The sequence below is a fragment of the Hippocampus bargibanti genome, linkage group LG03, assembly GCF_051943395.1.
Source record: "Hippocampus bargibanti isolate YZ-2025 linkage group LG03, ASM5194339v1, whole genome shotgun sequence".
Taxonomy (NCBI): domain Eukaryota; kingdom Metazoa; phylum Chordata; class Actinopteri; order Syngnathiformes; family Syngnathidae; genus Hippocampus; species Hippocampus bargibanti.
This window is the reverse complement of record NC_142736.1, coordinates 11,190,675-11,214,156: the sequence shown is the minus strand read 5'-3', so window position 1 is coordinate 11,214,156 and position 23,482 is coordinate 11,190,675. Positions and strand designations below refer to the sequence as shown.

Sequence of the window (23,482 nt, the reverse complement as noted above, 5' to 3'; positions counted from 1 at the left end):
TGATTGCTATGTTGCATGACGGACAAGGAGGCAAATATAGTAATACGTTTATGGTAACACATCTGTTGACAGTAGGCGTACAGTGCGATGCTGTCACTGTTAAGGTTAGCCTCATGTTCATATGACATATACTTATAGTGTAATTAGCACTTCTGTACTGATGAATGACAGAAGTAAGCTTTGTGCCACCAGAAAAGGTCTTAATAAATTCAGATTATATCTTGAATACAAAATTTAACAATTTTAATTTAGTCAAAGTTAATCTTAAAGGACAACCGACGTCTCCGGACAAGTTGTGTCCATAATTTGTAAAATGGCTTCACATGACTTCTACTGAGCGTATTTTAATAAGATTCCACCGCATATAGCTATATTTTACGTTTTAAGACTCGCTGAACATTCAGGAAGTCTTGTTTTTGAGTTGGTGACGAGTCCGTACCTGACGTCAGAAAAGGACCGCCTCCTCATCGTAAAAAAAGACGCATTGTAGCGTCTTTCCATCACGTCATTGTATTTTGCTGTACTGTTTTTTTTTAAACCATGTCTTACACCCAAAAGCCGCCAGCAGAGGGAGGCAAACTCCATGGAAAGAATGTATCAGAGCTGTGGAAATGAGCTGATTCATTCCTCACCGGAGCTGGTCGCCATTTTTCTGCCTCTTTTTGAGAAATCCGCCCCCTCGCCCGTTTGCCTCAAAATGGCCCAAATAAATTCTTTAATCGATTGCAAACATGTATGCTTTGCTCATCAGGACTATTTGAATCATATTCATAACTGGATGTGTAACAAGAAAGCATATTCTCCGAATCTGAAGCCATTGTTTTGATTCTCCAGCAATGCAAGACGTCTTGGCGTGACGTCACGAAAAGGGGGCGGGACTTTCTGAAAATGCCCACTTCTCAGCTCAATTTTTTGCAGATTTTGGACACTTTAAGTCATTTTTATTGGTGTTTTGCATTTGACTAAAAATATCATACTGCATGTTTTGGGTATTTTAGATGCTATAAAACGTTTTTCTGGTGTCAGTTAAAAAAACAAAAAAGTGACGTCGGTTGTCCTTTAATGGTACACTTCCAAAGAATAGATTGCCTTGACAAATTTTAAATCATCTACTTTAGTGGTTATTATCATGGAAAGCCCTAGCCCACCGTTCATTCAATCAAATTTAAGGAGGAAAAACAATGATGAATGGGCACCTCAGCAAATTGTATCTTTGATTTGCATTATTAATATGATTGAGACCAGAGTAGTCCCCCCCCCCCCCCCCTCTGGCAAGGACAAATAGTTGACGGTGCCCCTATTTACCACCAATATATATTGCCCCATACTCTCAAATGGCAGTGAACAAAGTAAAATGCAAGGACATATTTACAACAAACTCAAATGTGAACCAAGTCAAAGCATCTATCCATTTTTTGTTCCGCTCCATCATCAAAATGATAGTTGGGGGTAGTGCTAGGGCCCATCCCAGCTGTCTTCAAGCAGTAGGCAGGGAATACCCTGAACTGATTGACACAAACAACCATTAGAGACACCTAGGGACAGTTTAGAGTAGTCCATTAGGCTGCCACACAGGTTTTTGGAATATGGGAGCAAACTGGAGTACAAAGTAAAAATGGACGCAGGCCCGGGGAGAACAAGCAAACTCCACACAGGACCTCTAGACTGTGAGGCCGACATGCTATCGACCGGTTAGCATGTGCTGTCAGTGGTTCATACATTCAAATAGAAATTTAGAAAGTGAATTATGATGGAATAACGAAAAACATATTTGATAGTTTCATAACATCTTTAAAAATTTATTTTTCTTCACAAGTTTAAAACAAAAAAAGAAATGAAACCAATGTCACAATCACCTTCAATGAAAATGCGTTTTACCAAGTTGGAATGCTTATTTTTGTCTTGGTGGCGAAAGAATACAATTTGATTTTGTCAATCCCAAATAAATAAAGTGTTTCCTGCACAACTGGATTAAAATTTGTAAAAATCACACATAGTGTAATATAGTATTGAAATTTCAAAATGGATATTTGATATGTATGTGAAATTTGATGTTTCAAATAATAAAAAAACAATATTTCCAAAAGAGAAAACATCCAAAAGATGGATCACAAATCAGTTTTCTAAAAGGTCTTAAAAATGCATACACGCTTACTCGGTATTACCATCTACATCTCCACTAAACCTATTTATAAACAAATGTAAACGTTGCAGTGGGGCACTCAAAACATCATTCATCAAACAAAAATGCTAAGTGAGCTTTTTTTAATTCCATTGACAGTTACTCCTTACTGCCAGTTCCCTCAGAAATGTCTATTTCATCATCTCAGACTGAAAATTGCTCAATTTTAAAAGTAAAAGTGGGAAGCAGGTAATGTAAGGACCCGCATATAAATGTAAAACAAGCACAAAAGAATGGATGGTGCCCTCTGATCTACTTAATCTCAAAAGAGTCGTGCGCATGCTGGTGCCTATCCCAGCTGTCTTGGGCAGTAGGTGTGGGACACACTGAATTGGTTGCCAGCCAATCGCAGGGCACACAAAGACAAAAAACAACCAGTTTTTACTCACTCACTTTGGGACAATTTTGAGTGTTCCATTAACCCGCCATGTGTCTTTTTTGAAAGTGGGAGGAAACCAGGATACTCAGAGAAAAAGTTTATAAACAAAGCATAAATCGTGTTTTAGGTCTAGGACTATTTCTATCCCTGCAATGTAAATGTGTGTCTCTTTCTAATGCTTTGGAGGTCCGAGGTCATATGTCACCGTGCGCTGTGTTTGCAGCTGCCAGCTCGATGCCCCTGCACCGATCACTTCCCTGTCAGAGATGCAACAACTTTTTTTGCACCGTATTCCAACAGCCAGAATATTGTTTGACATACTCTAAGGTTCTGTGGGTAGGACCAGTACCCCTGTGTGAAGGGGGCGGTCGTTGCAATCTGCGTTTTAGGACCACTGGCAGGAGCAATCGGTGGGCTCTTGAATGCTGTAGCTGACCCAGGTGGAGTTGCTACTGCAGTAGAGCTGCACAGAGCGCCGCTGCAGCCCCATTTCCCGACAACACTTGCAGAAACGAGCGTACGTGTTGATGTTGTAGTTGTAGATGCTTGCAGACGGACACTTGCCGTCACATGACACAATGTTGACCTACAGCACAGAAAGAAACACGGATGATTGTGTTTGGTACAGATGATATAGTAAAAATGTGAAGTAAATTTTCATTGAAACAACTTCTAAAAAATGTTATAAAACGATGAAAGTAATCATTGCCGTACGCGGCAATGTGTATGAGGAACTCTCGCGGCTTGGAATTGAAGCGGATTTACGTGGGACAGGAGATGTGAGAAAGTCTCTTTTCGTCAATGGATGCAACAGCTTCGTGTTTGCTTGAGTGAGTGAGTGAGTGAGTGAGTGAGTGAGTGAGTGAGTGAGTGAGTGAGTGAGTGAGTGAGTGAGTGAGTGAGTGAGTGAGTGAGTGAGTGAGTGAGTGAGTGAGTGAGTGAGACAGACTCAGTCATGAAACATACCGGTCTGTTACTGCGGCAGTCATTCTTCCTGATAGTCATCCTCACTGTCACTTTCTGACACGACTTGCCATCTTCTTTGCCTGTTCAAACATAGCAGACCAAACCAAACCCAATTGGCACGAACACATAGCATGTGACACAGCAATCACCCTTTAGGAAGTAGTACTTGAAAAAGAGAGGAAGGAGAGCAAACTAATGTTCACAATCATGCAAAAGCTGCAGGGTGAGTTAGGAAATGTTAAAAATGAACAAGCAATACCATACAAACACTTTCTGTGTGCTTAAACCTTAAGGTAAACTAAAATTTGAAAAAAAAAAAATCAGTAAGACAAACCAATACATTTAAGATGAAATGTTTTAGTAAATAGGAGGAGTGAATGTGCTGCATACAGTATGTGTGGTATTTGTATTCACAGTGTTTGCTTTGCTTCCACATACATGTACAGTGAGACCTCAACTTACGAACTTAATTGGTTCCCAGACAGAGTGTGTAAGGCGAAAAGTGTGTATCTCAAAAAAATAAATCCCATAGGAAACCATTAAAATGGGAATCCGTTCCCGGGTTTCCATAAAATATACTTTATATACTTAACTAAATAAGCCTTAAAACTACACACAACATACCTTATTGTATGTATAATAAAGTTGCCATTGTATTGTAATGAAAGAAATACACTGCATTGTATCATAAAGTCATTTGGCGTTGGAGGTCGAAGGTCAAAGGGAATTGCTGTTTGGAAAGAGAGGCGCATTACATGACGACTGTAATTAAAGAAATAAATTGTGCTGTAAAATAAAGTTTTATTGACCTTTTTGATGGTCGTTGATGGCTTATGGAAGGAGAGTCACCTTCCATAAGGACTGTTGGTAACTTAACCTCTGGTGCTGTTCGGTCGTGTGCTTCCGCCGAAGATCACTCCACCAGCCGTGGTGGGTGTGTATTATGAAAATATTGCTTATTATAAGGTTTAATTTTCATAAATTTGACGTTTGTAAGACAAAAAGTTTGTAAGTTGAGGTCTCACTGTATGTGGAATTAAAGCAAACACAGGTGTCAAAGTCAAGTAGTTATTCATTAATTTTTTTGTGTGCCCGATATATTAACCATTCTAATGTCTTACACAAATTCACAACGGCCCCGGAGAGGAAACAGGCCCGGGGCATAAAATGAGTTTGACACCCTTGATATACACTGATGGTCAACATCTGTCATCTTCTTCTTCTTTTCTTTTCGGCTTTTCCCTTCTGGGGTTGCCACAGCGAATCAATGACCTCCATCTAACCCGGTTTTGTGCATCCTCTTCTCTCACACCAGCTACCTTTATACCCTCTTTGACGACATCCATAAACCTCCTCTTTGGTCTTCTTCTCGGTCTCCTGCCTGGCAGTTCAAGGCTCACCATCTACGATTTTGTTTAACAACCCAGTCAGAAACACAACTGCCATCTCTTCGAGGCATTCCATACCTCCTTTGGTAAACCATCAGGCCTGATTGCCTTCACACCCTTCATCTTCTTCAGCACCCTCCTCACTTCATCCTTACTAATCTTTGCTACATCTTGGTCCACAACAGTCACGTATTCTACTCTTTGTTCCTTCTCATTTTCCTCATTCATCAATTCTTCAAAGTACAGGTAATTTTTCCATCTTGCCATCACACTAATGGCACCTGTTAATACATTTGCATCTCTATTCTTAGTCACCCTAACCTGATGCAGGTCCTGACCATCTTTATCACTCTGTCTCGCCAGCCTGTAAAGATCAGGTCAACATCTGTCATGGCTACCCAATAATGTATTGAGGGCAGGGAGGGTGATTTAAATCGAGTATAAAATGGCTGTTCAGATTTTAGTGATGGGCCCTGATGACCTTGAGGAATTCCGTTGTGCTCGTTTTGATTGACCTTTTGACTTTCGGTCACATGAACCACAGCAGAAAAAATCCTGTAGCTATCAAAGTGCTAGTGATGGATAGAAGACTAATCACACTGTCAATCCATTTAATTCTGTGGCATAACCATGAAAGACAGACAAGCTCGATTTGTTTCAGCCGCCGTCACAGCAGTTTAAAGTGCTACAGTGATGATGCCAGAGCCACATTTGTCTCAGTGATGATATACATATTGAATGTGCTTGGATCTTCTGACCGCCCAATCTGCCAGGAGACTACAGTATAGTAATGTCTGTGATTTTTTAAAAATATATCAATTAATAATTTGAGAAAAATAAGAAAAATACCTCTGGCTGTTTCAACGAAAATCATATTGTTATTGTAGTCCTTGTATTTGGCTATGTAGGCATATCTAATTGCCAAGGGCAGTTCATCAAATCACACTATTTTATGTTATAACATTTTGTCCTTGTTGAGGCAGGATAAACTCTGTGAACGTCTTTTGTCAAGAGTTAGGCACAGTGATGGTTTGTGTTATGTCGCAGTTGTAACTGGCGGGTATCTTGTCATTGGTTGCCACGACAACAAAAGTATAATTTATTTAGACTTGTTGTTCTGTAAAAGTGTTTGTTTCTATGCGAAACTTTATGTGTGTGTTTTTCTAAAAATCGTCTTCGATACTTTATTTATAATGTTTGTCATTGTCACTTCCGCTTCCGTGTCAGATGTTTTAGATAAAAGCGAGTACGGCGGGACAGACGGAACATCTCGAGAGAGAGACACAAGCAGAGCAACTGTTCGATACAGAACGACAGTCTCGAGAGAGAGAGAGACACAAGCAGAGCAACTGCTCGATAGAAAACGACAGTCTCAAGTCTATGTCAACGTTTATCTACTTTCGGTTAATAAGGTGCACACGGTATGTTATTAATTTATTATATTTATCATAGACTTGAGACTGTCGAACAGTTGCTCTGCTTGTGTCTCTCTCTCGCGACTTTCGTTCCGTCTGTCTCGCCGTACTCACTTTTATCTAAAACACCTGGCACGGAAGCGGAAGTGATAATGACAAACATTCTAAATAAAGTATTGAAGATGATTTTTAGAAAAACACACACATAAAGTTTCGCATAGAAACATTAAACACTTTTACAGAACAACAAGTCTAAATAAATTATATTTTTGTTGTCGTGGCAACCAATGACAAGATACCCGCTAGTTACAAGCAGTCATAGGGACTCGAGCTCCCACGAGGTGAGAGTCTGACAGTCATCCTGCTCTGCATGTCTTTTACCCAATCGCTTTGTGATCAGTTCATTTGAATCTAAAAAGACAATTATTTGTGCCAATGACATTCATTTATCAATTCTGTGTCACATTTGGATGGCAATGTGTACTCGTTTTTTTTGTATATACGGGGTGCTTTGTCGCATTTATTTTTATTTGTGTGTACAAATTGCAGTGTAATAACGGCTTCTTAAAATATATTTTACTCAGGTTATAACATATGATGTATGAAAATGTTGATGCAATCAACTATATCTTGTATTGTTTGAATTGCTGGTTTAAAAGGTGGGCATGTTTTGTTGAATAGAATCACCAGGACAGGCCGACATTCACACGCTCACTGTGAGGAAACAGTGAATCCGGCTCAATTTAACCTGCGTAGCAAAATGTGTCACATAATAGTCTTTGTTTCTCAACAATTTGGTGTAAGTATGGAGCATCAGGCCAACCGTCTACAGCACCTACTTGGTGAAAATGAGCACAAACCCCAATTTGCATCACTATTTACTATTGAGGGCATGCAGACATCTAAGGCCAACGACTGGGCCTCTACCAAAAGCACATTGTTGGCAATGAACAATGCACTGCCCAGACAGTGCGAAATGTGAAGCGAATGTAGTTTTGTCTACAGATAGTGAAGGCAGAACAAACATATATCCTGTATAAGTTGCAGTCCTCTCATGTGTGACCTCTCTTTTTTGGTCTCGAAAGGACCGTCACCTCATCTTGAGCAATAAATCAAATACTCGTACATCTGCTGTAATATAGAACACGGTAAAAATTGTGTTTATGGTTCTGACAGCCTTAGTTGTAATGGATATTTTTTATGAGAAATACAATAAACCCCCGGTTCATCAATTACACCCAAGCTGCATTCCTGCAAATAGCCTTCATGTGTTTTTTACAGTACAGACGCTCCCCAACTTACAAACAAGATACATTCCGAGCAGTCGTTCATAAGGTGAATTCGTTCGTAAGTTGCTTGAGTGCTATATTTTGTATGGAATGTATGTTTAAAACTTATATACGTATGTTTAAGGTTTACATATATAGTATGTTTAAGGCTTGTATAAGTAACCTGGTTTGTACTGAAAAATAAACATTTCATAAAATATATGCTCTATAAAAATACAGTACATAATGTTATGCCTGGTGCTTGTGAGTTGCATGTTTGGGGGCTGGGCTAGTCCGGGGAGCATGACGTCACAGAGAGAACAACAAGTAGTCCGCGAGAGAGCCTGAGCAGAATGACTGCGCGTGAGTTGTGGCGGAACAAGAACTCCGGTATGATTGTGCTGCAACGTTTGCTTAATCAAAGCCTGACCAGCTGTGCCAGCAACTGTGCGCATCATTTCTCACGCCGAGGGGCATTACAATATAAACACGATGCAAAATTAAAAAAAAAAAAAAAAAAAAAGCACTGTGTAGTATTACGCCATGGCGCCACCTGTGCGGCTGCCTCTATCGCAGTTCCTAACCCTGGTTAAGTCCCATTCCGTCCTACTACTTTTTTTAAATGTTTTTGTCCAATCGTGTTTTGCATATTTTTGTCTCGGAAATCTACGGGGCGGAGAGGGGCATCTTCATTTCTGCTCCTCTCTGTTATTTTTTACTTTTTTGTGACTCCTGTTAACGGGAAACCACTCGCACCATTGTTTACAGTCGAGACCAGCTGCCAAATGTGGACAATCTGGATTAGTGGGCAGTTGTGATTATATAGTTTTGTTGATTGTTGAGTTTTGGTGTTTAAATATACAATGAGCTTGAAACAAGTTTTCGGGTGGAAACTATATGTTTTAATGAATATAAGTGAAACACATAAAAAAACACAAACATAAAAGGTCTCTCTTAAAGGTGGATTTTGACCTATTTCGGATTATCTGAACAAAAGGGGTGATTGTGTAGCAATTAAAGTTCTGTCGCGTGTGCATGCGAGTGAATGTGTTTGTGTTTGTGTGCGCGTGTATGTGTGTATATGTGTGTGCGTGTATATGTATGTGTGTGCGTGCGTGTGCGCGTGCGTGTGTGTGTGTGTGTAGCATGTAGTTTCAACTCCAGTAAATCAGAAATTAGATCACATTTGAGAGGACTGTCCTGCTTGGGACCCACAATTTGCTATCAACTGTTCGGTTCGGTTTGTTTTATCAGTAATGTCATGGAGAGAGGAAGTGCATTGTTAAATATCAACAATAGCACTGGTCACTCTAGTGGTTTTTTTTTTTTGGTACCTCGTTCACAGTTTGTGCTTATTGTGGGAGTCAGGGAGCTAACAAGGAAAGGGAAGAGAGGGAATCCAGTACCTGGTGGGATTTGTACATGTTGATAAGCTACAGCACATCAACCGCTGATCCACTTTAATGTATTCCGGTGCTTTTTTAAAATGATGATTTAAAACAGCAGTCTGTTACTTTCTCTGAAAAGTACACTGAATAAAGCACGCATGTGTGAATACTAAGATGACAATCGCGAGGACAAAACAAGAGACAATTTAGATTTTCTTTGTCGGGGAATTTAAACGGACCACATGGAAGAATATTGTGATGGTGGGATGCAAGGCGACAGGCGAGTGACAGCTGGAGCCTATGGCTCTAAACTAATGACAGGACATTACAGCTGTGCTATGCTCGCATCACAAACTCACATGTCTTGCAACATCCGTCCATGTAACTTACAACAGTCCCTCCAATCTGAGTACGAAAGAGAGCAAAAATCAGGAATCATCAAAATAACTCAGTTGATCATAGGTTTCATTTTGCCGTGGGTGGAAATGAACAGTTGTTTATAAAAGGTAATGATAGACAATAGAAAGAATAGAAGTTATCATGTTAAAAGTTTCATTCTGTTATATGCTTAGTTGGCCGAACAAATGTGACTACAAGGCCTACAATGGAGCAACGAGAATCTGGGGTCAATTTGAGACAAACAGACACAACCTGTTAAACTGTCATCCTCGAGTCAGAGATATATCTAACTTAGGACGGAAGGAAGTAATAGGTACACTCCTGCAGCCAGGTTAAAAATCTATCAGTTCATGGAAAGACCACTCATTAAAACGTCTACATTCTGTTGTTTGACGGATGTTGGTGGTTGTACCAGGGGACGACTTGAAGGAATGTCTATGGGACGTCCAGGAGCGTGGTATTCAAATAAAGAAGGTTGTGTTTTACTTATGTATCATTTGAATTTGTATGCACTATGAATAAATAGCTTGGCAGAGGGCTGCAGAAGTCGGGTCAGACGAGAAGATCTTGCGCAGTGGCTTCATGAAAACCCCCCCCCGCCGGCAGTAAAAGACAATTTTCCTGTGATCGAACCTTTGTTCAAAGTGTCAGAGCGAACATCTCTGACAAGTAACAAATAAAATCATTTCATCCAAGTATACAACTCATCCTCCTTTGGATCATGAGTGAGCCTCTCCTCGATGAATTCGGGGGAGAGGCCAGGCAACTTGTGTTTTGGTTGGCAATTGTAATAATAAAAATAATGGCAGTAATGACAAAAACAATAATATATTTTTTACCCTATGCTCAAACGGACACAACCAACTATTTGTACAATGTGTTGGTGTGTGTATGTGTGTGTTTGTTTGATAATGCTGACCTTGATACACTCTGTTTCATTGAAGGGGGGACAGCTGAAGGGATAGGAGATCAGCGTCGGGCCAGAGGGAGTGTCTGCGCATTCAAACTTGAGGCAATTGGACACCCATGATTTTCCTGCCTGGAAACACTTTCATATTAACGACTAATCTATGTATTGATTGTATTGACGCTCTTTGCCCACCTTATAGAGAACCATCGACCCATTCTCATGAGTGTATAGACAGGATATATTCTTACAAATGCCACAGCATGTTGACTGGTCTTTTGCGGGGCTATAGATCTGATTCTACAACACACAACCATTGAATTGATCATGAATCCAGGTTTCATTTCAAAATCTAAATTCCAGTTCCTAGTCAGAGAGAAGGAACATTTATTTGAATAAAATACCAAGAAAAAGAGTTTTCAAATGTTTCACTTTAAATTAATTGAGACAAGTGAGGATTTTCTGCATCAAAAAGGTTGCTGGTTTATATCTTACGAGCTGGCAGAGGGCAGAGCAGTTGGTGGTGCTGGTCCGCAGTAAATGATAACCACTTGACATGTCCATGACGTGGCTGCATTGTCGATTGTAGCATAAACCGTTCTCTCCATATTCCACCAGGTCTGACCGGGCCGCAGCAGCCCCTGTGTCATGCCTTGGTACACACACACCGCCTCTCGCACTGCACACACATCCACTGTTATGGTGATGACATACGATATGATTTGGAGATGAGGCAAACTGTTCATCAATACAATACAATACATATTGATTTATATCAGAATCAGAATCATCTTTATTGCCAAATATGTAGAACACACAAGGAATTTGTTTCCGGTAGAACACGCTGCACTAGTATCGTCGTCAAAAAAAAAAAAAAAAAAAAACACAAAAACTGCTAAGTGGCACTATACAGTTCCATTTTGGCTACTGTTGAAAGGGTTCAAAGAGTTAATGGCTTGGGGGAAGAAGCTGTTTAAATGTCTGCTGGATTTGGTGCGCATATAGCGCTTTAACAACAGCCAAAGTTGCAACAAAGCGCTTAAAATGGACAGGTATCATATGCGTGAAATAAAGCAGTCACAAAGTTAGTAGAAAGGACCAGGAAGTGAAACCAAGATCAAGTCGGAATCATGCTGAGTCGAATGCCAAGGAGTGCAAGTGAGTTTTGAGACGGGTTTTAAAGATGGGCAACGAGGGGGCTTGCCGAATGTTCTGTGGCAGCTCATTCCAGAGAGTGGGACCGCCAACAGAAAACGCTCGATCCCCTCTGAGCCTCCGATTAGCTTTTCGCACATCTAGTAATGTCTGCTCAGAAGACCCAAGGCGTCGTGAAGGTGTGGAGAGATGAGCTCGGAGAGATAAGGAGGACCGAGGCCATTTAAAGATTTGAAGACAAATAATAAGATCTTGAAAATAACTCTAATATGTATAGGGAGCCAATGAAGGGATGCCAGAGTAGAAGTTATGTGCTCCCTCTTACGGGTACCAGTCAAGAGGTGAGCAGCAGCATTCTGGACCAGCTGGAGATGCTTCAAGGAAGATTGGCTGACTCCAAAATAAAGCGCATTAGAGTATTCGAGCCGATATGTGACATGGCATGAATTACTGCTTGAAAGTGCTCATGAGAAAGCAGAGGTTTTATTTTAGCCAGTTGCCCAAGATAACAGCAGCTTGATTTAACAACAGCACCAATTTGTCAAGTTTAAAGTCACTGTCCAGTTTAAGGCCCAAGTTTGAGACTGTTGACTCCACATAAGGAGCCAGTGGTCCCAAGTGAACAGGATGAGGTGTACATGGTCCACTGGGCCCAAACAGTATCACTTCTGTCTTATTTTTAATGAAGTTTAATAACTTTTGTGCCATCCAGGTTTTGATTTCCTCCAGGCAGGATAAAAGTGGCCTGAATGAGAGAGTGTCTTTTTTGCTCTGTGGGATATAGATCTGACAGTCATCTGCATAGTAGTGGAAGGAAATACCATGTTTCTTTAGGACAGAACCCAGCGGGAGCAGATATAGTGAGAACAACATTGGTCCCAAAAATGAGCCCTGCGGAACACCTCATGACAGAGGGCAGTACGTGTCTTAAAGCAGCGAAGACGAACACAAAAGGTTCTGTCAGAAAGGTAGGACTTAAACCAGTCAAGAGCACTACCAGTAATGCCACCAAGTGCTGCAAACGAGACAGTAGAATACTGTGATCCACTGTATCAAATGCTGCAGTCAGATCTAATAAAACCAGACAGGCGTAATCTTCAGTGTCATTGGCCAGGAAGATGTCATAAACCCATAACAAGGCTGACTATTTGCTATGCATCGTCTAGAAACCTGACTGGAAGACCTCCAAGATGTGATGATCATCCAAGACAGATTTGAACTGCATGTGCACCACTTTTTCAAGCAATTTTGCGATGAAAGGCAGTTGGGAAATAGGCTCCGCATCTTGATCAAGACCAGGTTTCTTGATCAAGGGTTGGACAACAGTGTGTTTAAACTGTTCGCGAACAATGCGAGCATAGAGGCTGCTGTTGATAATATAGTTAAGAATGATGTGCCAATACTCTTACTTACTTCCTTAAAGATTTGTGGAGGAAGAGAGTCACAGGGGGAGCCAGATGGCTTAGACTGGCGAGCCACATCCTTTAAAAGGTTCAAGGACACAGCTTCAAAGAAATTTAGCAGGGCGGAACGTGGAACATTGACAGAAGGGTCGAATGTGGTGTTTGAAGCAAGAGTCCTAGCAGTAGAAACCTTATCAATGAAAAACTGAAAGAATATGTTGCACATTTCGGGTGAAGGTTGCGACCAAGTAGGCAGAGGGGGTTTGAGTACAGAATCGATGGTTTTAAATAGTGTACACGGGTTATGATGGTTAGCCTGAATAAGGTCCGACAAATATTCTCTTTTAGCCACGTTTACTGTGATTTGGTAGTTATACCAGCAGTCCATCAGTTTGGAAAAAAAAAAACAAATATATACAGTAAAGTCTCGTTATATCGATATCGGTTATATCGATAGTCCCGCTTATTACGATACTATTTCTATGCACTCACGGAGAAAATTACATGCGCGCAGGGTCGGATATATCGATAGTCCCGGTTATATCGATATTTTTCGGACTCCCTAGAATATCGATATAACGAGACTTTACTGTATAGCCATTTTGCAATCCAGATGCTGGTGCACCCTGAGTTGAACTTGAGTTGAACTTTAATTTGGGTGGGCGTGTGGATGGGAGATGGGGTATAGTGGAGGTTTTGACAATACCCCCCGGCACCCCATCCACCTTTCAAATTACTGCTGTGGACTGCAAATTTCCCCATTGTGGGACTAATTAAGATTTTCTGATTCTGATTCTGAATCTCTGATATGGACCAGCCATTCGGAAAATTGAAAGCTACCACCTGCCTGGTGAGATGCAATTTGTTATTTTAAATATGGTGTTCTTTCCACAGGGTATTTAACAAAGTTTTAGCCACTTAGGATCAACAATACTCACCACACTTGTATCTTTTGCAGCCACATTGATTCTGTGAGTCAGCCAGCAAGGACTGCTCCAGCTGAGAAACCTCTCCCTGCACATCAAAACCAACAGTTTACAAACTGAACAAATTGTGAGCATCTTTTTCAAATAATTTGGACAGAGTAACTGAACAAAAAACATTTTCTTCTTTTTATTTCAATATTTATAGTTTCCCATCAACAAACCAATGTTCTGGTGGAAATCCGATGCGTGTACCTGTTTCTATCAAAACCCTAAACTCAAAGTAAACAACAAATGTGTTGAGACAGTTTCTCCGAAAAGGGGAACAGACCAAATAGTGACATGATATCAGCAGTCCTCCTTGCACGAATAAAACCCTCAAAGTGACACTTCATCAAAGGTTCCTCAAAGGAGGCAATCAAAACATCTTCATCATATCGGGGAAAAGCGATTAACAATAATCCTGGCAGAGACAAGCCACAGGAGTTTATGTTTTTTTGTAAGAAATAAAAATATACTATATCTCATCATGGGACCAGCTCATTTTGAAGAAACAAGTGCAGGATTCTTGTTAATTGCAACAACTAAATCACGTTTAATTATGACTCGTGTTTTTAATGATTTGCTTCAGAGTTTTTTTTATAACATCCCACCATTCTAGGAACGCCTTAACCGATACATCCAAAATAAATAACTTAATTAAGTCTCTGAACCTGAAACTGGTCTGGCAAAATGATTAGAGATCACTGATGAAATATTATCAAAGGCAATATTAAAACAACTCGCATACACCTCATATGTTTCACAAAGGAGCGATCTAAAAACAAAACAAAAACAATTACATTTTTTTTTTTTAACAAAATGTACACACCAGTTCACATTTAGGAGGAGTAATCTGGTCACAGGAGCACACTGGAAAAAAAGCAAACATGACATTGAGGGTGTAAAAATTGAACGGATCAAGCAATGTACAGTAGGAAGAGAAACATACTGTCAATGCAACACATCATGATAATATATTTCACATCTTGCATTTTGTACCGCATGTGTAGTTGGGACAGCAATGATCTGAACTGGACACTGACACGAGTGACATCCCAAAGGGACAGCTGAGCTGAGGGCACCTGGAAAGCTCACATACTACACACAAAAACACACACACACGTACACGATTGACATGAAGTTGGGACGCTAATACAAGTATTTGCAAATGTTCATTATCTTCAATATTTCATTGAATACACCAGTGTCTGAAACTCATGACAAAAAGTTAGCGGACACCAGGGCAGAAAAGTTGCCAAACAAACGTTCGTTTGGCAATTCGCATACTCGGCACGGCAGCCAATTAAAAGCCTGTTTCATGCTTGGGACTATACCGTGACTGTAAAGTGTACTTGAGAGTTTTGAAAGGCGCTTAGAAAGAGGAGTCCACGTGGCTTGTAGCGGTTTTCTAGTAGCTTTTGCTTTATTAAAAAAAAGCAAACGTTTGATTTGAACAAAAAGCTTTTTTTTTCTTCAAGTTGTCGGCCGAGATGTTTTGAAAGTTGTACGCCCAACGTAAAAGTTGTACGCCCCGGGCCTACGGGCAGATGTTATTTCAAACACTGAATACACGATAAACATAAGATGTATGTAAGATGTATAAGATTGAACATTGTGGTCATGAAGCAAATAATCAGGAACTCTGAATGTGTGTCTGAATTGGTATTACACATTCAAACAAAAACGCTGAGACAGGCTCATGGAAGATGGAAGGTATCTATGGTGTGGATGGCGACCTCGACCCTCTGTTCATGTGCGCATGCAAACTCAGAAGGGAGTCTGTCGGGCAAAGACGGACAAGTGGTAACTATTGATAGTTTGACTTTCAGTTTTACGAACTTGCTTTATGCTTACCAGAAGAACTAATTTGCACTCTTTGCAAATCCAAATTCAAGTATCATAGCAGTGCCATGTCGAAATTATTGATCATAATCCATAAATGTACATATTTAATATATGAAGGAATTGCACAGTTACTCTCAAAAGTTCAAGTGTAAAATTCAAGAGTAAAAAAAATAAAATAATAAAATAACATAAAGAAGTGGTTTTGGTTTGGGAAATGTTTGTGTTTGTGTGAACTGACCACATTGGTAAGTGGGGCAGCAGCGGTTCGTGGTGTCCCGGTCCACAGTCAGAACTTCCCCATCCTGACATAGTGGGGGTGTGTCCACACAAGATGAACAGACTACAGGAAACATATTCGCACTGAATCACCATGGGTGACACAAAAATGATTTGCTGCGGCTACACTAGTTTCTAAAGTGAATTTTTAGAAACAGTCGATACTTACCGCAGATGTAAGTAAGGCAACAGCTATCGTCAGCTGCGGCTGCAATTAAGGACTGGTCACTTCGACAGTTGGGAATCTCTGCCTCACAACTTGTGGCATCACACTCTGGAACCAACGTAAAATTCGTTAAGGTCAAGATCAGGGATGAATAATACACATGTGGAATTTTTACAAGAACAAAACTGTTGGAATGCGGAATAACAATATATCAAAGTGTTGATGAAGTCAAGGCTTGCTTCAGTTATGAATGGGGGGATTAAAAATGTGATCAACAAGCATGTGTTCGGAACCAATGAGTCTGAACTATGTGACCGCTAGCAAATAAAGTAAAAGTTCTGAAAATATGCATTTTGAAAAGGAGCACTAAGAATGTGTACTTTAGCTGTCATGATCTGGTTGGCAACCAACGGGTGGCGCTGTCGGCCCCGCCTGCACCTGCACAGGTGCTGGTCATCCCGATCAGTGGCGGACTGCCACGTTCGGATTGGCGACCAATGGGTAGCGCTGTCAGCCCTGCCTGCTGCCTCGCAGGTGCTGGTCGTTCCCAATCAGTGACACTCAAAAGGACTCCCGGCACGATCATTCGCGGTCGGGTCATTGTTGTATGCTTTGTATGCAATTGTATGCATTGTGTGCTGTGCATGTGTTTGTTTAACCTTGGCGGACTTTTACTCTTGGTTTTCTTTTGATATTTTTTTTGTGTGTGTTCAAATGATTTTAACGTTTTCGATTTTGTTCCTGTTGACCTTATTTTAATACAATTTGTCAAACACAACCTCCTGCTCCCTCCTGCCTGCTTTTTGGGACCCACATCTGCCATCACCACCTTGCAAACTGTGACATTAGCTAACCGTTGGTGTTGTCGGTCTGAGCCAAGTCAGTGAACTATATGACCCAAAGTTAAATTGTAGCATTTGGGATAAAAGAGCGACCTTTATAGGTAGTGTGACCGTTGTGATATTTGATATCTATATATTCAGCTCTTACATCATTTGCTCAATGCAGTTAAGTGAAATGTCTACTTTCGAAGAATAAATTATTTGGGGGATGAACACCAGCAAAATACACCCCAGTAAGAGATTCGAAAACCTCTGTTCTCTCGAATATTTTGTTGGAATTTTTTTTTGCATGTGATAAAATTTGTTACAAACAAATTTTTTCACCGGTACCAGAAACAATAGCCCTCTGTTAAGGCACCCCTGTTGATTTTTTTAATAAAGGCCTGGGTGATGTGGCCTTAAAATGTAATTCTCAAAAAAAGAACATTTCTCATTTTACTAATCTTCTCCTACTTGCTTGTAGAAAACAACTAATAGCATTATTCAGGCAGTTTTGCTTTTCATTTTTTTTATTTTTTATTTTTGCTTTTTGAGACTTGCTTTCTTTCAAGGTTTTCTTTGTTTTATTTTTTAGCATGAACTTGTATGAACCTGAAAGTAAGAAATAGTAAAACAAATATTTTTGTCTGTTTTACAAAACCAACTCCCCTCTGTTCACAGCCACATGGTTAAGGTCAGTAGTGCACGTCAGTCGAGAGCTGATTTGAATTACAGAAAGTACTAAATATTTCAAATTAACTGATAAAAGGGATGAATTGCCCAGCACTGGGTTTATTTTGGTCAGATGCTGTCACTGTATACTCACCACAAACGTAATCTGGACAGCATGAGTCCTTTTGGTAATATGACACCAGTTTCTCTCCATATTTACAGTCCGGAGGCAGGAGCTCACAACGAGTCAGATTACAAACTGCAAAGTCAGATGGCATCATTTTATGTTTTTATAGATTGCTAATCGCCATGCTGCACTGGCAGTAGACACTAGAAAGCTCCTCTGGGGCCTTACCACAGACTTTTCGGGGGCAGCAATTAGTGTCATCTGCCAGGCTGACAAGTACCTCCCCGACTCGCTGACATACAGGCGTCATGGCGGTGGAGCAATTGTACTCCACCGGTATAACTGTGTCCTTGTCGCAGCGGTACATACAGCAGGAGTCCTTCGAGGCCTTCCACACTTCACCGTGTGCACGTGGAACCTCGGAACTGTCTGTGCAGGCTACACAAATATCACAGTTGACAACTCCAAGTGCTTATGTGCCCCCCCCCCCCAAACAGACCAATATAAGAGGCTCGTACCACACTTGCTGGAGGGTATGCAAAGGGCAGTGTATGGGCGATGGAGCAAAGTTCCTTCAGGGCAGGCACAGCCCTCAGTAAGGCCTGAGCAGTGGGCTGGTTCTATGTCAAAATCCTGATTGGGACATGACTGAGACGTGCAAGCTGGCAGACAGGCTTGATAGCGCATAGTTTCAGGGCACATGAATGCTATAGGAAGAGCGATGAGATCAGTTTACACAAAGGAAAAGGAAATGAAGAACATTTCTGCGAATAAAAAGAGAAAATAGTACCTATATCAAGGAATTGTGTCGGTGCCCAAATGGTTTTTAGGCAGGGTTTTAAACAGGTTAAGGCACTATGTCTATCGACACTATGTGTCTGTCCATCCACCTACCTACCTACCTGCTTATGTACGAACCTACCTACCCAACAAGCCCAAACCCATCCATTCATCCATCCAGTTTTTCTTTTTTTTTTTTTTTTTTTTTTAAAGCCACATTGAACTAGTATTTTTCTGTCTGTGTGTGTGTCTGTCTATCTATCTATGTATTTATTTATTTATTTATTTATTTACAGTAAATATAAATGAAAATGTGCTCTCACTTCCATAGAGTGATTTCTAGCTTTGGTACTCAAAGAGAGTTACACTGTTTCTTTCAGTTAGTTAATGATGCAGCAAGTGAACATCCAGTACCGTGCTCAAGGACACCAACAGGGTCGCAAAGGCGGAGGACTGAACCCCCAATCTCTGGGTTGAGAGACAACCTCGACCACTCAGCCATGCCGCCTTAATATGACAACAGGAAACAGGCAATTTGGGCTCGTAATTATTTCACAAGCCACCCATGATCCATTATTCTCAAATTTTAGGATTTGCATGATACAGTTTAGATGATTGCAGCTGGCAGACAGCATTGAAATGGAAATTCAATGCTGACATGACGTTTCATCCGTGGCTGTGGCGGAAGGGTTGGCTGTTCAAATACCGCTCTGTCCGAGTTATCGATCGTTGTATCCTTGGGCAAGACACTTCACACACCTAGCCCTCAGGTGTCACTCACATTTGTGACAACTTCACGATGTGCCATTTTAAGATCAATCCATTTTGAATGTGATATTTATGGTTCAAATGTGCTTTACAAGAATAACAAAGGTCTTCATTTCAGAAAACATTCCAGATTTTTACAATATCAGAGCACACTTGTCTATGTTCTCTCTTTGCTGACACAAATGCTTGAGAAATCGCAATTACAGTAAAAAATGCTAAATGTGTTCTTACGACAGAAATCTGTTCTCCTCCACTCGACACAGATGTTGAATTTGTGGCAAGAGGCTACATAGGCAGCCAGTGCCACACACTGGTTGTTCACATACTCCACATCTTGGACCCAAATTTCACAAAATGTGCTTGGAGAGACCTAGAAAAAGAAAAATACAATTTCATTCAGCATTTTTGAAAGATAACGACGCTCATCCTTTTGATCCACGAAGGATCAAACTCCCACCCCTCCCTCGAAGGTCCAGGACCCCGATGAAGAACTGTGCCTTGTGGGCCAAACTGTTAATCGGTGGCAAAAGCACAACAACATACTAAATGTGTAAACCTACGAAGGCATGGCATGGGAAAAAGGCCGGTTTCTGCAGCATGATCAGGCACTGGGAGCAGTCACTTGTGGAGCAGTTGAACTCTCTACGCCGACTATGACTGACGTAACTGGTGGTGTTAGGAACGTGCCAGCTGTCGATGAAAGCCCATGGATCTTCGTTTCTCCCCACAGCCGTGCCATTGGCCAGCGTCAAGTCATTACTTGGGTCTCCATCACAGAAACCTAACGGGTAAGGTGGGAGTAAATACAGTGTGAAGACATTTTGAACATATTGTCATCAATGTATACTAAAGTGCGATGTTCCACCGCCAAGGTCATGCATTTCAATGATTGCTAACAAAGAGGGCGGGGGCGCTGGGGGGTAAGGGGAATGGAAAAAATATTTGTGAGTCTGTGTGCATGTTATTAAAATAATTTATTTCAGTGCTGGTGCACACAATACCCAGAGCATCTTGTCCAATCCAGTGCAACAAGAACTGCAGGAGATGTTAGGAGTCAGTAGTCTGCAATTGCAGCCTAGGATGCTGATCTGTTGTGATAAATTTTATTTCTCAACCATCTTTGTCCCAATAAAGTGTGAATTCTCATGTCACATGAGATCTGGTCATTGAACATGAATTGCGTCGCAAAACAACATGGCGGAAGCAATGAAACCAGTGCCAACAACCTTAAAAGTTGTTATGTGAAGTTTTTACGTGTAAGCAGCAAGGAACCGAAACTTTGTGAGACAGTCACAGGAACACGAATGTACTGAGTTTAAAGGACAACCGACGTCTCCGGACAAGTTGTGTCCATAATTTGTAAAATGGCTTCAAATGACTTCTACTGGGAGTATTTTAATAAGATTCCACCGCATATAGCTATATTTTACGGTTTTTTTACGCTTTTACGCTGAACATTCAGGAAGTCTTGTTTTTGAGTTGGTGACGAGTCCGTACGTGACGTCAGAAAAGGACCGCCTCCTCACCGTAAAAAAGACGCATTATAGCGTCTTTCCAACACGTCAATGTATTTTGATGTACTGTTTTTTTAAACCATGTCTTACACCCAAAAGCCGCCAGCAGAGGGAGACAAACTCCAGGAAAGATAGTATCAGCCTGTGGAAACGAGCTAATTCATTCCTCACCGGAGCTGGTCGCCATTTTTCTGCCTCTTCCTCTGCCTCCCGTTTGCCTCAAAATGGCCCAAATAAATTCTTTAATCGATTGCAAACATGTATGCTTTTCTCATCAGCACTATTTGAATCATATTCATAACTGGATGTGTAACAAGAAAGCATATTCTCCGAATCTGAGGCCATTGTTTTGATTCACAAGCAATGCAAGACGTCTTGTCGTGATGTCACGAAAGGGGGACGGGACTTTCTGAAATTGCCCAATTCGCAGCTTAATTTTTTACAGATTTTGGACACTTTAAGTCATTTTTATTGGTGTTTTGCATTTGACTAAAAATATCATACTGCATGTTTTGTGTATTTTAGATGCTATAAAACGTTTTTCTGGTGTCAGTTAAAAAAGAAAAAAGTGACGTCGGTTGTCCTTTAAAGTGTGTTTTTGCCACTTGATTTACACAGCCTACCCGGCGGTTGGCATTAAGTGTTTGTGGTAGTTGACTCTCCCAGCCATCTTCGGGGCAGCAGGTGGGGGTCATCAGCCAATCACAGGGCACAAATAGATGAACCACCGTCCATGCTCACAGTCACCCTCACATTTCAGGATAATTTTGAATGTTTTATCAGCTTGACATGTATGCACCAGCAAAAAAAACCTACGCAGGCCAAGGGATAACATGTAAACTCCACACAGGAAAGAACCTAGGACAGACATGTCCAAAGTCCGTCCCGGGCCCAAATGCGGCCATGGTCTATTTTTATCCGGCCCGCAGACTTCATCATAAAATCAATAATGTGTGGCTCGCATGTAAAATTAATACATTGGGCAGTAGTCCTGTTACCTGCGCGTGCTAAATGCTGCCATCTAGAGATTCAATTAGGAGCAGCAAATTAGTATATAAGAAATTTACTGAATGAGCCCCCCAATTTTCTAAAATGGTGACAATCAACAAAAGGATGAAAGTCGACTACGAGGGCTGACGAACGGTTCAAGGATTGGTGGATATTGGACTATTTCTTCACTGAAATATTTAACAGATGTGTCTGCCTCATTTGTAAAGAGTTTTTTGAAAGAGTTCGATGTGAAGTGATTTATTTAAATTAATTGCTGTTATGTGTAAAGAACGTCCGCCAAGGTTGGCCCCTCAAAATTTTTAACACACAAAAAAATGGCAAAAAGTTTGGACACCCGACCTATGACCTGTGCACTGTGAGGTCGACACGCTGAATACTCGACCACCGGGCCATCATTTATATTCTACATATTGTATATTACAATATTAATATTTCCAGATGAAAGTTAAATTCAGTACCACATGAAATCCTAAAGTGAATTGAAAATAAGTCAAAGTGAATTAGAAAATTGCATATCGAATTGAATCGGGCCCTTGTGAATCAAACCGATTTTAATAAAAAAATCATCTTTAAATTGTTTTTTCTAGTACTGAAATTTGATTTTGGCATGGCATAGACTTGGCAAAATTAAATATCATCCTGCATAGGTTATTTAAGTTCATACCACAAAGACCTCTCGTGGGCAGCTTCTTGCCGAGGCTGGGACTGTCACTGTCGATCACCATCATTCCAGTGCTGTGATACCACTGCAGCTGGAGACCAGCCGGACTTTGAATCAGATACATGTTGCCCGTATCGTAGATCTCAAAACCAAATTTTTTAAAACGAGGCTTGGCATATCGTGAGTTGACATTGAGCTGTGGAAAAGATTGCAATTTGCTCAGGTGAGTGACTGATTTCACACCGGATCATTGCTACCCTCATGTGTGAGTTACTACATACAAAGCAAAGATACGACATAGAAAGCAAAGAGCATGTTTGATCCTACCCTCCTCTGAAGCCTGTCAATGACGATGTGGTTGGAATTGTGGGTGATGTTGAGTGCCACTAGACACAGGTTTGTAAAATTCCACCCGAGCTTGAAAAAGAACTTTCACATTTTAAAAAATAGTTTACATTAAATCAACAGTAAAAGTCTGAAAGTTGCTTACTGGTGACTCAGGTGTATCAGGGCACTCCTGTATCAGAACGCTAACTGTCTCATTGGGTAGTTGAGTCACTATGAACCAGGCAGCTTTATAGATGGCAACGGTGTTTCCATCAAACGTGATCACATTCAAGTCTGGAAACACAGAGCAGCGACCTGGAATAGAAGCAATCAAATAGTGATGTAATGTCCTCTTTGAAGCGCAGGAATGGAGTTTACAAATTAAATTACAAAGACCGTTTGCATACTTGACACTGGATTATATCTAAATCAATGGTTCTTAACCTAATTAGACCAATTCATATATGCACATTCATTGAACCCGTGATTACTGAAAAAGAAAAGTTTAGGAAGTCCCATCACGTTCCGTGATGCATGTAAATCCATGTGGTACATATTTGTCCAACCACTTGTTTTTTTTTCCTTGAGCATTGATTGGATAAGTAACGTAATGTGTAATGTGTAATCATATTCAGCCAATGATGGCCAAGCGGGCTTGTCATATCTAATTGACATTTTGAGTCAGGCGTTCCTTAACCT

General features: G+C 40.7%; 1 protein-coding gene across 1 annotated transcript in view; it reads right to left on the bottom strand.

The window, feature by feature from the left end:
• Nucleotides 1–1,851: 1,851 nt before the first annotated feature.
• Nucleotides 1,852–23,482, bottom strand: part of LOC148900312 (otogelin-like) — a 57,520-nt gene continuing 35,889 nt past the window's right edge. Inside the window, 20 exon segments of the mRNA XM_088991949.1 lie at nt 1,852–3,147; nt 3,528–3,607; nt 9,346–9,391; nt 10,305–10,424; nt 10,488–10,592; nt 10,788–10,909; nt 10,912–10,971; nt 13,789–13,864; nt 14,645–14,685; nt 14,815–14,913; nt 15,899–16,000; nt 16,106–16,210; nt 17,750–17,854; nt 17,951–18,160; nt 18,241–18,429; nt 19,502–19,640; nt 19,831–20,051; nt 22,460–22,652; nt 22,784–22,873; nt 22,947–23,098. Of these exon segments, the coding sequence (XP_088848075.1) occupies nt 2,947–3,147; nt 3,528–3,607; nt 9,346–9,391; nt 10,305–10,424; nt 10,488–10,592; nt 10,788–10,909; nt 10,912–10,971; nt 13,789–13,864; nt 14,645–14,685; nt 14,815–14,913; nt 15,899–16,000; nt 16,106–16,210; nt 17,750–17,854; nt 17,951–18,160; nt 18,241–18,429; nt 19,502–19,640; nt 19,831–20,051; nt 22,460–22,652; nt 22,784–22,873; nt 22,947–23,098 (2,456 nt within the window). The 3' untranslated portion in view covers nt 1,852–2,946.